Consider the following 15,687-nt stretch of genomic DNA (forward strand, 5'->3'; position numbering starts at 1 on the left):
AGCGATCCAAGGCCAGCAGAAGTCACAGCTGCGTGGCTTCCTCGAGCGAGCCTTTAGCCAGACCGATCGACAGCGAAAATGTCACAACATGGAGGTGACGCATCAAATAAGTCACTTGACTTTTATCGCCTGCTAAAATGTGATCACAAATAACTGCTGAAAAAAAAGCCTCCTTTCGAAATTGACATTTGCGTGTATTTGTGCGTCCTTTGGTTTCACAGGAAAACACTTGACAGGACATCTGTCATTAGAGACTAGAGCCACAAAGCTGTCGTACAAGCAACTCATCCTCACTGAGACTATGTCCTCTATGATTTAGTCCAATACCAGTGCTGTTTAAGCTGTTCTGCTAACATGGAATAACATGGATAAAGATCATGTAGCTTCACTTTTATTGCACTATGGGCCAGATTGAAAATTTGGTGTTATACAAATTAAATTGGATTTAATCTTTGAAGTAAACCAAACCTATGGGTTTATAAGTCATGCATGTAAGGATGGCTAAAGGTGAAAGTATCAACAGCACAGGATGTAGCTCTGAACCTTGGGCAACATAGCATTTCTATAGCTGCCTCCACACATGCTGCTGGAACTCTCCTCGCAAAAATATCCAAGACTGTACAGAAACAGGCTCTCTACAAATGATTGTTATTCTTGTTATTACCAGTAACACACATCTAAGCTGGTATCAAAAAGATTGTGACGTCAAACAAGCAACAAAGACAAACAAAGACCCAAGACAAACTTGATTGTTTTTACATTTAAGTCACAGCAGAGACAGCGCCATCTACTGAGTGGTGTAAGTAACTGGCAGGAGTGAATAAACACATTCATCCAAATAAAGAATCCCATCATAAAAAGAGGAAGTAGCTGCTGATCCCCTCAGATAGTCAGGTGTTACGCCAGAGCTTGTTTTTTTATGCTATTCTTTCCCCTGTTGCTGGAAGCACGGGGTAAAGCCTGTGTGTCTCTCCACCTGTTTCCAGGCTATTCGCTAAGCTTTAACCAGACTCTCACATTACCACCGTAATGCTCCGCTTTCCTGTTCTGAAGATTAAAGATGCAATTGTGATAATGCTCTCACTGGAAACCTTATATTTCATAGATTTGTTGCATTACTCAGGCCTTTCAGGAATATGCTGATGCTGTCCTCATCCTGTTGACTCACTAATGACATAGTGGGCTTTAAGAAGAGCCCAATCCACACAACATAACCACTGGCTTTCAGTGCAATCTGCTGGACAAACTGGCAGCATTAGTGCTGTCAGCAGGCTGGCATTGCCATAGCGACGGCGCTTGTTTGTTGTACAAGGGAGTGTCCTTTCTCAACCACCTAAATATGGTTTGTGGTTACGCCACTTCAAATGGCACACTGCACGGCACTGTACACACACACGTGCACACACTCTGAGACGGAGACGAGGACCTGACCAGTGATGGCAACCAGCCTTTTCCTCTCATCTAACAAATGTTTCCGTGCCAAGAATGGCTCTTTTTATTACAGTATTTCAGTCACATTGTGAGTTAAATTTCTCCCCAAAGAGCCACAAACACATTGGCTGCAGGGTGTGGTGGGACTGACTCAATGAAACCTGAGCATTATTTCCCCAAGAAATCTGAGGGAATCATAAGTCAATCCCACGCCTGGTGTGTTTATTTACTGCTTGTGTTGTGTGTAATGTGTGAGACTTGAATCAAGTCCAACAAGGTGTTTTTACTGTGCCGCTGCTGCAGGGTTTGACCTGATGGAGTACTTCAATGTGAGAGATATTCTGGGAACCAGAGTCGACGAGGGCCAAAGTTCTTATGTCCGCCTCGGCACCATGCCCATTGTACAGCAAACAGAGTAAGTGACCTTCCAGGTATAATACTGTGTACTGTGTGTACTTCTTTATGAAAAACGTCACGTAAATGCTTGTGGGATAACAGTATAGGATTTGCACCTTCACATCTAAACATCTCATTAGTTATTTTTCCCATCCTAGTTGATGGTTTATGCCAGTTATGCCAAATTCCTAGACATTTCTAATGTACCAAATGACCAAAACTTGTGCAGTGTTACTCAAACTGCTATTTATCATATGTTGCATGCAAAAAATATGTCAATTCCAGATTTGGATCAAGGTCAGAGCAATAACGTTGTGCTTTCATTTCCAAGGGATGTGTTTCCTCAGGGGCTGCCAGATGAATATGCCTTTGTGACAACGTTCAAATTCAGGAAAACCTCACGGCGTGAAGACTGGTACCTCTGGCAGGTTTTTGACAAATATGGAATCCCACAGGTAGGTCCACCCAACTGTAAATAGTCATGAATGTAAAGTGTAACACAAATAGTGAGTGCTATTTTAAGTTGCACTAACTATTTTTGGAAACTTTCTCTACCCCAAATAAAAAATACGTAAGCACTTTCTTTGTGTGGCACCAAAGGAAAACCAGGATTAAATCCCACATCATTCTCTATGATCTGTATATTCTAACTCCTCATGTTGACGTTGTCCCGCTGCTGACCTGACAGGTGTCCATCCGTCTGGACGGCGAGAACAAGGCGGTGGAGTACAACGCTGTCGGCCTGACAAAGGACGCCGTCAGAGCCGTGTTCAAAAACCCCGAAGTCGACAACCTGTTTGATCGCAACTGGCACAAGATTGCTCTCAGTGTGGAGGCCAAGTCTGTGTCTCTGTACCTGGACTGCAAGCTCATCCAGACCCTGCCCATCGAAGATAGGGAGGACATTGACATCCAGGGGAAGACGGTGATCGGAAAGCGGCTTTATGACAGCGTGCCGATTGATGTGAGTATTCAGCGTGTGTTTTGTACTTTTCATGGACAGTTACAGTAAGTTGTTGTTCATTTCGTCGTTTCTCTGCGCCCGTGCAGTTTGACCTCCAAAGGATGATGATTTACTGCGATTCCAAGCACGCAGAGCTGGAAACCTGCTGTGATCTACCCCATGGACCTGTGAGTGTTATAGACCTGCTCTGTGTGCCGTCTTTGTGAATATAAAACGCTGCAGTGCCACAAATCTCCTGGCTCCAGCATGGAAATACATTTAAGAGTTTTGTTTGTCTACAAATATAGTCGCTTAATGTATAGTCATTATGTAGATGACAAAAGAGACAAAGATAAAATAATGGATTGGTTCAAAGTGAAAGTTGTGGTCATGTTAGTAAATTTCTTGTTTAATTGCAGGCTGCTTTCACAAAGTAAACTGTTGTTATCCAGCTCTCGTCTATAATTGAATTGAAAACACTCATTTTGAGTTTGCAAACACACAGATGTTCAGGTACTGCAGCTAACATGACACCAGTACACGGTGCTTTTTAAGCACTGGACTGACTGAATGAATTTACATTTTCAGTGCCCTAAGAAAGTGGTGACAGAGGCTCCCCCCGTCGAGATCCCCACCCCAACACCGACTGTTGTGGAACAACAAAGAGGCCCTCAAGTCAACTGCTCCTGCCCTGCGGGAGGGAAGGTATACAGCCAACTCATTTCCCAAACTTTACCCCCTTTGTACGCCCCTGTCCTCCATAGACGAGAGGAAATCCTTTCTTCAGCGGCTTTTTCTCGACAGACGTTTGTGTTTCCATTTTTCACAGGGAGACATCGGTGCACCTGGCGTTGCAGGTCCCATGGGTGAAAAGGTCATCTACCGCTGCACTTAAGCACTCGTTTGTGTGTGTGTGACAAAAAGATTGCAGTTTCAAAAGTGCTCCAGAGTTGTTCATTCGCTTGTTTCTATTGTGTCAACGTGCCTACATTTTACAGGGTGACACTGGCTCTGTCGGCGCCATAGGACCGTCGGGCATCAAAGGAGAAAAAGGAGAAACTGTATGAAACCTCAACAGTGCATATTTACATGAGAGATAATAGTTACGCTAATAGAGTTTCATTGTATTATTTAAATCTATATTTTCAGATAGACACATGATCAGATCAGATCGCATGCCTTCCAGCTTTTCTGCTTTTCTTGCCGCCTCGATAATAATTGATCTTTATTGATGAATTATTTGCAGGGCAGAGTCATTTCTGTCAAAGGTGACAGAGGTGAGAAGGTAAGTAAAACTATGCATCAGCATCATTAACTTGAATACATGTTTGTATTTGTGCATATTTTATATGCATGATGTGCGCATGTATGGACAAAGCGTTATAATTTCCTTCAGTCACTAATAACTTTCTTTCCTTCTCTCTCTCTAAATGGATCTAGTTACACAGTTTTTGTCTCTTTTCTGTCAGGGAGTGGCTAGAAAAGTGCTCATCCAGCTGTTCTTGTGAGAATTACAGGTCAGGTCACCACAGAGGATGTGTAGCACAGAGGGCAGAGGCCTACGCAGACGCCCACCCAGTCTGTTCTCAAATCATAGTGTCTGTGCTGCCCGGCAGTGCCAGCTGGGCGTCACAGTGTCATTTATTCCTTGAGACAAAATCTGAGAGGGGCAACTAAAATTGTCACAAGGGCTCAGGGAAACGGGGAAAAGTCTTAGATCCTAGGAGTACGATCACTCAAACAAACACATCGTAAAACCTTACTCCACGTAATTAATTCCACGATACAGTTACTTTAATTTTGCGGCTCTTACTTTTGAAATCCCACTTTAATTCAATGCAACCCTGTTGTTTTCCCATTTTCTCTTTTATGCATGAACATCTGCCACCACTTTCTCACAGAGAATACTGCAATTAGCTGCAAAGTTTTCTAAAACAGATGCCAAAACGTGACATAAACCTACCACTGTTGTTAAAATGGCTGTCATTTATTGAGTTGAAATGGTGTGAAAAGTAAATTCATTCCCTTTTTGATTGCTTCCGATCGCTTCTTTACAACACCAAATCCAGGCATGTGTTGCCGTGTTGTTATAGAGGTGTATGTTTTGTTTTTGTTGTTGTTATGGGGCACAGCAGAGCTGCACTATCGCCTCCTAATCTCTGTGATAGAAGGAATGACGTGCATTAAAATGATATAAGCTCCCAAAAATAATTAAAGGGCAACCTTCTGTGACTTGTAAAGTGGTTTATGAAGCAGAGGGAAGTCTTGCGGTGGGCAAGTCCGCGTGGCACTGTGTAATTTAACAACCGTTACTTTTCACTCGGTCGAGCTTTTGGATTCCAAGGGATTCCTTGGCACAGAATATGACATCAGCGAACAAACCAACAGTTCAGACCGGTGAACACAATGGAGAAGCCATTGTTCCTTGAGATTTAGGTTGGATGCATGACCAGACAATCGTGGGTCGTGGTCAAGCTCTTGACTGGCTCCCAAGCCTTTACTCAACAGTTTTCTGCGTGTATGTTTGTGTGCTGTTTTGACTTAACCTCTTTGTGTTAAATTGTTTGTGTTTGTGTCTTTTGTGCAAATATCGTTCCGTGTTTGTTGAATCACATGCATTAATTCACCTCTAACAGTTGGACTTTCTTCTACATTAATCCTCCGTGTACTAAACCACGTTCTGTTGTCTCACCAGGTTGCCTGTCTGTCACCAGCCATTATGCATGTGTGAATACTTAACAGTCAAAGTAAATAATGTGCCTTTTGTTTACAGGGTGATTCAGGCAGAATAGGGTTGACAGGTCCTCCTGGACAAAAAGGAGAGAAGGTGTGACATTCGTTGACCTGGACGTGTGGCGGATTTTCATTCTATGGATGTTAAGATACTCATAAATCTATACTAATTATGTGTTTCTCTGACTTGACAGGGACTCGGTGGCGTGCCTGGAATTGATGGCTTACCTGGAGACAAAGGAGAGGACGTAAGAAATGCACTTTTTCATATATTACGCCGTCTGAAGCTTTTCGTCTTTGGAAATGTCCAAATAAGTGTGTTTTCATCTGCATGTTTATTTTGTAAATAGGGTGAAGCGGGACTGCCTGGTGATACAGGGCTGCCGGGTCAAGCTGGACAAAAGGTGCGTGCATGTGGTTTTTCCCTATTTTTGATTCATTCACATACCACATGCATCTGTGCACATGCATTTGGCTCCTTTTTAAAGGTTTTAAAAATAATTTTGATGTTGGGGAAAAAACCAAAAAAAGAATTTAATTCTGGTACTGCTACACAATTGTTTTGTTAAGTGGGCATATCGGCACTTTTTTTGGACAATTACCTCTCAGTCTGTTATTGATTTGGTCAGAAAACGGTGGGGGGGGCGGGTGTGTTGGCCGGTTGGTAGTTTGGTTGACTTTCCCTTGGATGAGGCAGCAGCTGGTGAGAGAGCCAGGAGAGGAATGAGGCAGAAGAGTTGGCTGTGGCTATATCTGGGGTTTGGCCAGTGGACTGTGACAGACTGTCCAACCAAGGATTGGAGCGATTGATTGCCCGCTTTGGATATAACACAGGGAATACTAAATCAGAAAAATACCCATCTCATTGCAGAGAATACAAATTCTAGGTGTGTTCCTTTTTTATGTAGAATGTAATGTTGCCTGGTTTTGAATAAGCATAAAATGAAATTGCAGGCTTTTACAAAATGTTGTTAATTGGTAAGTACCAGATAAACATTTTTTTAATGTATGTATGTATGTATATATATATATATATATATATATATATATATATGTATGTATATGTATATGTGTATATATGTGTATATACATATATATATACATATATATGTATGTATGTATATATATATGTGTATATATGTATATGTGTATATATATATGTGTGTGTGTATAAATATATATATATATACATATATGTGTGTGTACGTATATGTATATATATGTTTTATATTTTAAAGGAAAAGGCTGCTGTTGTAGAGATTCCTATTTTATGACAAATCCACTGTGTGGGCTCTGGTTGTCTTCTACACAGAAGGTCCTTTGTTCAATCCCTTGCTCCTCTCGTCTGTGTGCCGAAGTGTCCTTGGGCAAGACATTGAACTTTTAAAGTGGGATTCACACCAGTCCTTCTAATTTGAATCCTAGTTCGTTTGCTCGGAAAGTCCGGTTCGTTTGGGGAGGTGTGAATGCATAATTGAACTCTGATCCACACCAAAGAAGCAAACTCTGGTCCGCCAAAAATATAGGTCTCGTTTCACTTCAAGTGAGCCAAATGCAGGAAGCGGACTACAATGCAGGGCATTGTGGGTAAACACAACCAGAACACACGCGCATGTAGAACAATAGCTGGGAGAAATGTGTGAGCCCTTTGTTGCAGCGTACATGTGTCGTATGTTCACATAAAACAAATAAACAACCCAAGACCGATAGGTTTTGATGCAGCTCCATGTTTTGCACTGATGTGGAGGAAACAGACGTCGTCCTGCATTAACCAACAGATGAGCAAGTTTTCTTCTTCATTTTTTCATCATCTTCTCCATCAGTAATTCTTGATGCAGGAGGGGAATACGCTATTAAAAGGTTTGGGTCGTTTCACTGAAGTGTGAAAGCAAACTCGGACCGACTGAATGTTGCATCCCCCAATTGAACCGAGTCCCCAATCGTACCGAGTCTAGCGGACTGTTAGGTGTGAATATGACTTTAATTCCTCCTGGCAGCTGTGCCTGTAGTATGTGAATACAAGTCATCAGTCATCATCTACCGCTTTATCCTCTACCAGAGGGTCGCGAGGGTGCTGTGCCAATCTCAGCTACATCGGGCGATAGGCGGGGTACACCCTGGACAGTTCGCCAGTCCATCGCAGGGCCACATACAGAGACAGACAAACAACCATTCACTCTCACACTCACTCCTATGGTCAATTTAGAGTGTTCAATTTACCTAATCCCCACATTGCATGTTTTTGGACTGTGGGAGGAAGCCGGAGAACCCGGAGAGAACCCACGCACACAAGGGGAGAACATGCAAACTCCATGCAGAAAGGCCCTTGTTCCAACCGGGGCTCGAACCCGGGTCTTCTCGCTGCAAGGCGAGAGTGCTAACCACTACACCACCGTGTGGCCCATGTGAATACAAGAATAATAGAAAATTGCCTTTGCATATAGATGTTTCATGAATGTGTGTGTGTTTTGAGTTGGCATCAAGACTAGAAGACTAGAAGGTGTCAGTCATGCAAAAACAGTACTAATGTCTACTTACGGTCCGTTGAGCTGTCGCTCCAAAACTCGCTTGCCAATCAGCAGGCAGCATCCTAAGGCCCGCCCATTGACAGAATCGCGAAACAAAAAACCAGGGAGCGCAAACGCATAAGTCTGAGCAAGCGAAATTCTAATTCTGTAGAGAAATTTACTTTATTCAGCTGTTATTATTATTATGTTGTTTTAAATTATTATTATTATTATTAGTATTATTATTATTATTATTATTATTATTATTATTATTATTATTATTAATAATAATAATAATAATAATAATAATATTAATAATAATAAAAATAATAATAATGAAAATTATAATAATAATAATAATAACACTATTACATAATATTAATTAACCTCTTCTTATTCCTTCCATTTTTCCCCTCTTTCCCCTCTCCCCCATTTTCTCATCTCACCCCTGCTGAGTCTGATTATTCTCTCTCTCTCTCTCTGTCTGTCTCTGTCTCTCTCTCTCTCTCTCTCTCTTTCTCTCTCTGTCTGTCTCTCTCTCTCTCTGTCTCTCTCTCTCTCTGTCTGTCTCTGTCTCTCTCTCTCTGTCTCTCTCTCTCTGTCTCTCTGTCTCTCTGTCTCCACTGACACAAGTGCCTGCTCCATTATGTGAATTGTTGGGTTTCTCTTTGTCTCGATAATATTGTGAGATCTCAGCTTTACTGTATGTAAAATGCCTTGTGATAATGTGTGTTGTGATATCCAGATGGTAAAGACACCTGACCTAATTCTTAAAATAGTATAATAATAATAATGATAATAATAATAATAATAATAATAATAATAACCTTTACACAGCGACAGAGGCAGGCAAAAATCACAGGTAGTGACAGCAACAGCAGCTTCAAGCGTAGCCGTGTGACAGTGAGCCAAATGGAATTGAGACACTATTCATTTTGTTATTCACACCAGTAATTTAGCAATTGTTACATGTCAAATTGTCTTTTGTGATAGAGAAATGAATGAACTACTATTTGCGATGCATGATTATAGTTTGATCAGTCGCAGTCATATTGATTGTGGAGCTCTCACAAAGGCTTCAATTACACAGTAATAGAACTGTCTTTCTGAAGCCGTTACGATCATAAAGAAGTAGACGCAGAGAAACCAATTAGAGCTTCATTTTCCTTAACTTTGCAGCTTCAAATGGACTCGGTTCTAAAAAATATTTATAGATTGGTGTCTGAGTCCGGTCACTCGGCTGTGGGTAACAGAAATAAACGAGAACACAGGTTTGATAAGAGAATAAAAGTGTGATGAAAGACAGAGAAAATAGAATGAACGTGAGGTCAGAGTTCAAGGTGTCACCGGGGGGGCGGCTGATTGTTGGTGACAGCTGCTGCTTCCTCTTCGGGGTTTCGGGTTTCTCAGTTGGCCGGTTAAACGTCTTATTATTGATTCGGCTCTGACTCAGCAGTCCCCAGCTGACCATTCTATAAATTTGAGTCGGCAGCAGTGACAATTTTGGAATGTTTTCCAATTTGTTTCATCCAGGGAATTCAAGGGGACGCGGGAGTTCCTGGCGTTCCTGGACTAAGAGGTGTCACTGTGAGTATAATTCAGATAACTCACTGAAGATTTGAAAGTGATGAATGATAATAATAATACGACGTATGCTTCTGTGTTTTATTGTAGGGTCAAACTGGAGGTAAAGGTGATAAAGGAGCTTCAGGAGCTGCGGTAAGTAATAATGCAACAGCTCCTTGATGATCAGAGCTCTCAAACTCATCATAAACACACCTTTATTTTGTTATTATTTGTTAAGTGTTGTTTTTGCTCTATCATGATGGAATATAATGTCATTTTACCGCCTTAACCCTACTCAACGGTTGTTTCCCCCCCACAATTCCACTTGATTGGCCCCTTCCTTACCAGTTTTTGACCCTTGAGTTAAATGATGACAAATCTTCATGCACACTATTAATGCAACATATCCTCAACTGCTCTCTAACACTGTTTGTGTTGGCCATATTGCACCTTGTTCAATACACTAGTTGTTGCAGAGGGAAAATAGACTAGATTTCTAGAATCCATACTGTATATCTTGATGACAGGGTTCATTTTTGAAAAGGAGAGCGGGGGATAGAGAAAACATTCTTCTCAGAGGAGCTGGGAAAAATGGTACAAACAGATGTGGCTCTCTTGATTCACTCACCACACTTCCTGTTTGAGTCTGTGGGGGCGTACGGATAGAATGCACCTTATTCAGGCTTTGTGAAGTTTCATAGACGTCTGAAGTTCCTCCGTGAACTGTTGTTCCTTTCACAATGGAGATGATCTCTGTGTGCCGACACGGCACTGATACAGACTTACAGTACAGTAATCTTACAGAATCAATAAGGCCTTGTTTGTTTTGGAGACCATGATTTTATTGAAAGTGTAAATAAGCGCCGCAGAGAGATTTGAGAGTGTCAGAGCAAACACCTCCCTCTCTCTCTCTCTCTCTCTCACGGTGTCATATCAGCTTAAACTACTTTAACAGTCTGTTTGTGTCAAACAGTCAACAACAATCACCACGGTGATTACTTTACCATATGGCGTCAGGATGTGCCGCAGCCTCAAGGTGCACTACAGCACCATTCAAACATACTGGTGCCAGGTTTGGAGTCAGTCAGTAATTAATTTCCTGTCGGTAAAACTGGAAAAAGTATTTTGCTCAGTAAAGTGATAAGAGGACGAGGTGGTAACGGAAGAGACATGGGGTTGTACAAGCACCCGCTCATTACAAGCAACGCCAGAGGAAAAAGGGATGGCAACCTTTGGTTACCGATTCCTTGCGAAATGTATGTCTTTCCCATCATTTTTGCACTAATTACCAAATCCTAAAATGCCGAACACTGGCGAAGAAAACATCACAACTGAAATCTTAACTCCTCTGAGCCACAGAGCAGGTAACATGGCCGAAGGCTGTGTTCTTTTTGTGCTGCCAAGTTTTTACACTTGATGTTTCAACAACAAACCCACAGTCAGAAATAGATCCCTCATTTTCTCGTGTTTCCATTACAGGGCCTGGCTGGTATCGATGGATTCACAGGAAAACCTGGTGTTCCCGGGAAAGATGTAAGTTGTGATTCTACAACACGATTCTACAACACGGATATAATAGTGTGTGGCACATTGTGTTAATGAACTTTTGTTTAAAAATGGATTAGGGTTTAAGAGGACTGGCTGGTGCACCTGGCCCCAGTGGAATTAAAGGCGACAAGGTACGTCCTCCTCTGCTGTGCTGTATGCAAAACACTCCGTTCACTCAATTAGAAACTATTCCAATCCTGCCTGAAGCATAATGTTATTAAGCTCTCTGTATGTAAATCATTTTAAAGAGGTGTCATCAGCTTCACGGGTTGCTGTCTGTGCTCTCTAGACATTCCTCAGTCTCCTCCGTGGACCATCAAAGTCAGCCCACTCTTTTGTCTGAGGAAAATAAAATGCAATGAGAGTTCATTTGTCTCTGTGTAATTACCGGCTGTGATTATTCTTCCAGTCGCGCACACGCACACTCTCACCACACCCGTCTGCATGCAGATGCATCACATGTATGTTTGCCGGCGTACTTTACCCACAACTTTCACTGAAATAAGTACACGCTTTAACACGCTTCATCTTAGAAATTATAGTCGCTGCTGTGTCATTATACCGTGTTGCCTGAGGTACTTTGTAAAGTCATTTGATTCTAATGAGGGGGTTTTTTCATCCCTGTTTGTGTGAACTGTGTCACAGGGGGAGAGAGGCCTGCCTGGATTACCTGGGGATGTGGTGAGTAATCTTTGGGATTACACACTTGTTTAATGGAAGATGGAGATTATAGTAGAGGGGTGTTGTCTTTTTTTTATTTTTTTTTTAAGCCAGTTAAATTGTGTAATTAAAGTTCCTATTGTGTATTTTTTACTACAAGCAAAGAGCAAATGTATGATTATCACTATAAACAAACATGTATTTACTGACCTCACTGTCAAGGATTTTCTGCTGACGTATGCACTATAACACTTTATAAACACGTGTTCCATCACAGTAATTAGAGCAGGTTAATGCAGGGAAAATGATTTACTAAGATGAAAACCATTTGCCTTCTTGCCTTAATGTAACTGGTCCGCCATTGTTTTGATTTCAGGTTCATAAAGAAGGCTTGCGGGGAGAAAAGGTGAGTCATTGTTCCATTATAAAACAATGAACAATTAAAGACTCCCCTAAATACTGTTATGATCAAAAGTGTAATTCATTACTGTAAATGAAGTGAGAAATGAGAAATACATTTTTAATGTAGTGTTAATTGCATGAGAATAATGGAGTAATCAAGAGTCAAAACACACTTTGTTTTGTGTAAATAATTCCTACTAAAGTGCTGCCTGTATATTAATAACATATACTCATGTGTCCGCCCTGTTTCAGGGAGTGGTCGGACCTGCTGGGCCTCCAGGGGCCGATGGGCCTCCAGGGCCTCCGGTAAGAATCGTGATTTATCCCTTTTTCCACCCAGCTTTTGAAAGTTAGTTGTTGTTGTTGTGGAAAACTCACCTGCTGAACAATTCATGAAAGCACCAGTCGTGCTGTGCGAGCTCACGCTGACGGACCGCTTTATTCTTCAGGGTCCTCCTGGTATGCAGGGCCTACCCGGGGAGCCCGGAGAGTTTGGTCAAAGGGTAAGAACTTACTTTTCCAACTTTGTGAATCTGGCAGTCATGTTTGGTTCTAATATAACATATTTGAATGTTGACAGAACCATTAACTCGTGAATAAGACTGCACCTGTTCTTACTTTATGAGGCAGCTTCAGCCTCAGTGCAATCATGGTCCTATCCCCCTGTATTTCTGGTTATGTATGTTATACTGAGTGAGGATGTGGTTTGCCCTGGAGTTTATTAGCAGCTGTATCCCACTGCACAGGCTGTGTTTTAGGGTAAATTGATGCTGTTGGTTTGTGTGAAAGTCAAAGCCATTTGTCCTGTACTGGCTGTGTGTGTGAGTACAGTATGCTATGTCACTTTCTCCTCTCTTACCTTTTTCCCCCTGTGGTCATAAATGATATTATTACATTAGTGACGAGTTGTAAATGGTCTGTTTAATAATTGACATGATCACAGTATTACAGGCTCATTTATTTAACTGAAATACAAGTGAGACGCACTGAATAGGTCACGTCTGATTTTGATGCTGTATTCCTATAACTGTATTTATCACATTTCCCTTTATCTCGCTCCACGTTGGGGACGCACAATTAAAACAGACACTGGTTCTTCCTGATTTGTTCTCCCAAAACTTAAACATTGATAGTGACATCCTGTCTTTTTTGGGTGGGCGGGGTTTAGCAGGGTTAACTTCTCATCAGCAGTCAGTGCTGCTGGAAACAACTTTCACAGCAGCAGAGTCGAGCCAAACCTCTGCTGGCCATGAATGATGGAGGGATGTTTGATTTATTAACGAGAATAAAGTTGTCACACTGGGTTCAAGTTCAACAAAAACACTGCAAACCTCCCTTGGTGCTGGTTTTCTTTGATTGTAAGCTCCCTCGGAGGTCTAGTGCCATCATTTTATAGCCTGACAGGATGCTTTCCAAGAAAACCCCTGACAACAGGCAGACAGTGAGGAGCTCAGCACAGTCACTTAAGGGTTTAAAGGTTGTTCTCGCTCAGCTGAAGATGCAGTGAGAGGATGTGAAGGTAGACTGAGAGCTGCAAATATTCTTTCCATTGCAGCGAAGCTCTTATCAGTCGTCAGTGCCATGGCTGCTCAGCTCCGTCTCTGAGGAGTGTCTGCTACTGATTACACTGAAATCAACACATGATTTTATTTACAATGGTACAGATTTAAATGTGTAATTATAATTTATCTTCTCCCCACCCCCAATGTTTTCCATGCAGTCAGTATTACCCTGTTTTATTTCATAGCTTTGACGTCTAAATGTTGCTTCCCCAGATTGCTGTGTGAGAAATGCTGCATCTAAAATGAACCAGAATCTGCTTGAAATTTAAAAAATCGTTGCATAGTTGAGATCAAAAATGTGGAGGACTTGACCTCACTGTTGCTGCTGTTCGCTTCAGCGCTGGAAACAGCTCCCCTGTGTGACGGCCGACTGTGAATTTCTCTTATTTAACCATGTTTTCTTTCAGGGAAAGAAGGGTGAAAATGGATTGCCTGGAGTGGATGGACTTCCTGGACCTCCAGTAAGAACACGTTTATTTTCGTAACATGCAAAATACTTCTTATTGGTAGCATCAATGTTATTGTACAGCAGCTTTGGTGTGTATTTCAGTGACTTCTGGTTGAAAACTGAGGAGAATGAAATTGATATTTGAACTGTGTGGGCTGCCCAGCATTTGATGTGACCCATAAAGCACTAAATGGTCGTTGGTTTCCTCAGTGTTTTATTTTAAGAGGGGAAATAAATAGACGAGCTAAAAACCAACAGGTTATGTCAATTAATTTCCCAAATTGCTCCCTGCTGCACAACAACGGTACACTTGACTCCAAGTGATAGCAAAGGTTTAATGAGCTGTTTACTGCACTTCAATAGCCCCCTCTAGTGGCTGTTTGCCGGTACTGAAATACACTGTGTTTGAATGCCACATGAATAGAATTCTTACAGAAAATATGAGGTTTTTGTAAGGTGACGTTCAAGTGAGGGAACCTTTTTAATCGATGTTATATTTATTTTATTTTCCAGGGCCCTCAGGGTCCAGCGGGCACCCCAGGAAACCAAGGTCACCCTGGACCTCCTGTAAGTGACTAGCCACTAAAATACAACACCCATGGTGTGTCACAGAACATGTTGACCTTCTCATCATCTTCTATCTTTGTGTAGGGTCTACCTGGTGAAATTGGATTTTCAGGCAAACCTGGAGAGTCTGGAAAGCCGGTGATTTGGCCTTTTCTTATTTTCTTAAGATTATTTGTGATTGAGTGATGTCCAAGTGTTTAAACTCTGTCGGGGTTTCGTCTTTGTGTCACTCAATGTCAACCCTTTGTCCCTGATCTTAAAAGGGTCTTCCTGGTAAAGACGGTCTGGACGGTCTGCCTGGAAATGATGGCGCCACGGTCAGTGACACCTTATTCTCCTCGGTTACGTTCAGACTGCAGACTCAAGTAGCACATAGTTGATTTGTGACACTTCTAAATGAGTATGAACAGCATAAGTCAGGTGGAATCTGAGCATTTTCAGCTCCCATTTGGGGCACTTTCCAAGGTCAATTCAGGTCGTCTATTAGTTGACTTCCACTATTTAATAACCTCTGAATCTATAAATGCTGACTTCTGTGGCCTCCATGTTGGAAACCTTTGTACAGTTCTGTGCTGCGTGTGACATGGTATGACGTAGTTTAGGACAGTGACCAATTCACATTCAATATTTTAATAAACTACGTGTATTTATTTATAAAATGGAAAAGCTTATTTGGATTAAAAAAAGAACAAAACTATACCTCATGAAAAACACTGGTGTGTTGTGGTGCGTTTACTCTCGTCTACCTACAGTATCTGAAAATGATATAATTCTATTTATTCTAGTTATTATTCCTCTCTTGAAAGTATGGCAGCTAAATTGTACTCTTGTCTGAAGGGGGCCAGGGGAGAGCGTGGAGCAGATGGTTTTCCTGGCAAGTCTGGACCTAAGGTACCTATAATATGCAGTGAAAATGACTGAAGA

General features: G+C 41.7%; 1 protein-coding gene across 3 annotated transcripts in view; it reads left to right on the plus strand.

Moving 5' to 3' along the window:
- Positions 1-15,687, plus strand: part of col22a1 (collagen, type XXII, alpha 1) — a 45,003-nt gene that overhangs the window by 11,232 nt on the left and 18,084 nt on the right. Inside the window, exons 5-28 of one of the 3 annotated variants that reach the window (XM_058618905.1) lie at positions 1,735-1,846; positions 2,159-2,282; positions 2,516-2,791; positions 2,878-2,958; positions 3,359-3,475; positions 3,600-3,644; positions 3,769-3,831; positions 4,017-4,055; positions 5,544-5,597; positions 5,698-5,751; positions 5,854-5,907; positions 9,544-9,597; positions 9,685-9,729; positions 11,056-11,109; positions 11,202-11,255; positions 11,770-11,805; positions 12,161-12,190; positions 12,439-12,492; positions 12,636-12,689; positions 14,156-14,209; positions 14,710-14,763; positions 14,848-14,901; positions 15,027-15,080; positions 15,601-15,654. In XM_058618905.1, coding sequence (XP_058474888.1) covers positions 1,735-1,846; positions 2,159-2,282; positions 2,516-2,791; positions 2,878-2,958; positions 3,359-3,475; positions 3,600-3,644; positions 3,769-3,831; positions 4,017-4,055; positions 5,544-5,597; positions 5,698-5,751; positions 5,854-5,907; positions 9,544-9,597; positions 9,685-9,729; positions 11,056-11,109; positions 11,202-11,255; positions 11,770-11,805; positions 12,161-12,190; positions 12,439-12,492; positions 12,636-12,689; positions 14,156-14,209; positions 14,710-14,763; positions 14,848-14,901; positions 15,027-15,080; positions 15,601-15,654 — 1,670 coding nt within the window. The remainder of the gene's footprint in view (positions 1-1,734; positions 1,847-2,158; positions 2,283-2,515; positions 2,792-2,877; positions 2,959-3,358; positions 3,476-3,599; positions 3,645-3,768; positions 3,832-4,016; positions 4,056-5,543; positions 5,598-5,697; positions 5,752-5,853; positions 5,908-9,543; positions 9,598-9,684; positions 9,730-11,055; positions 11,110-11,201; positions 11,256-11,769; positions 11,806-12,160; positions 12,191-12,438; positions 12,493-12,635; positions 12,690-14,155; positions 14,210-14,709; positions 14,764-14,847; positions 14,902-15,026; positions 15,081-15,600; positions 15,655-15,687) is intronic. The other 2 variants (XM_058618906.1, XM_058618907.1) reach the window with 2 other exon arrangements.

This window comes from Solea solea, chromosome 20 (assembly GCF_958295425.1).
Source record: "Solea solea chromosome 20, fSolSol10.1, whole genome shotgun sequence".
Classification (NCBI taxonomy): domain Eukaryota; kingdom Metazoa; phylum Chordata; class Actinopteri; order Pleuronectiformes; family Soleidae; genus Solea; species Solea solea.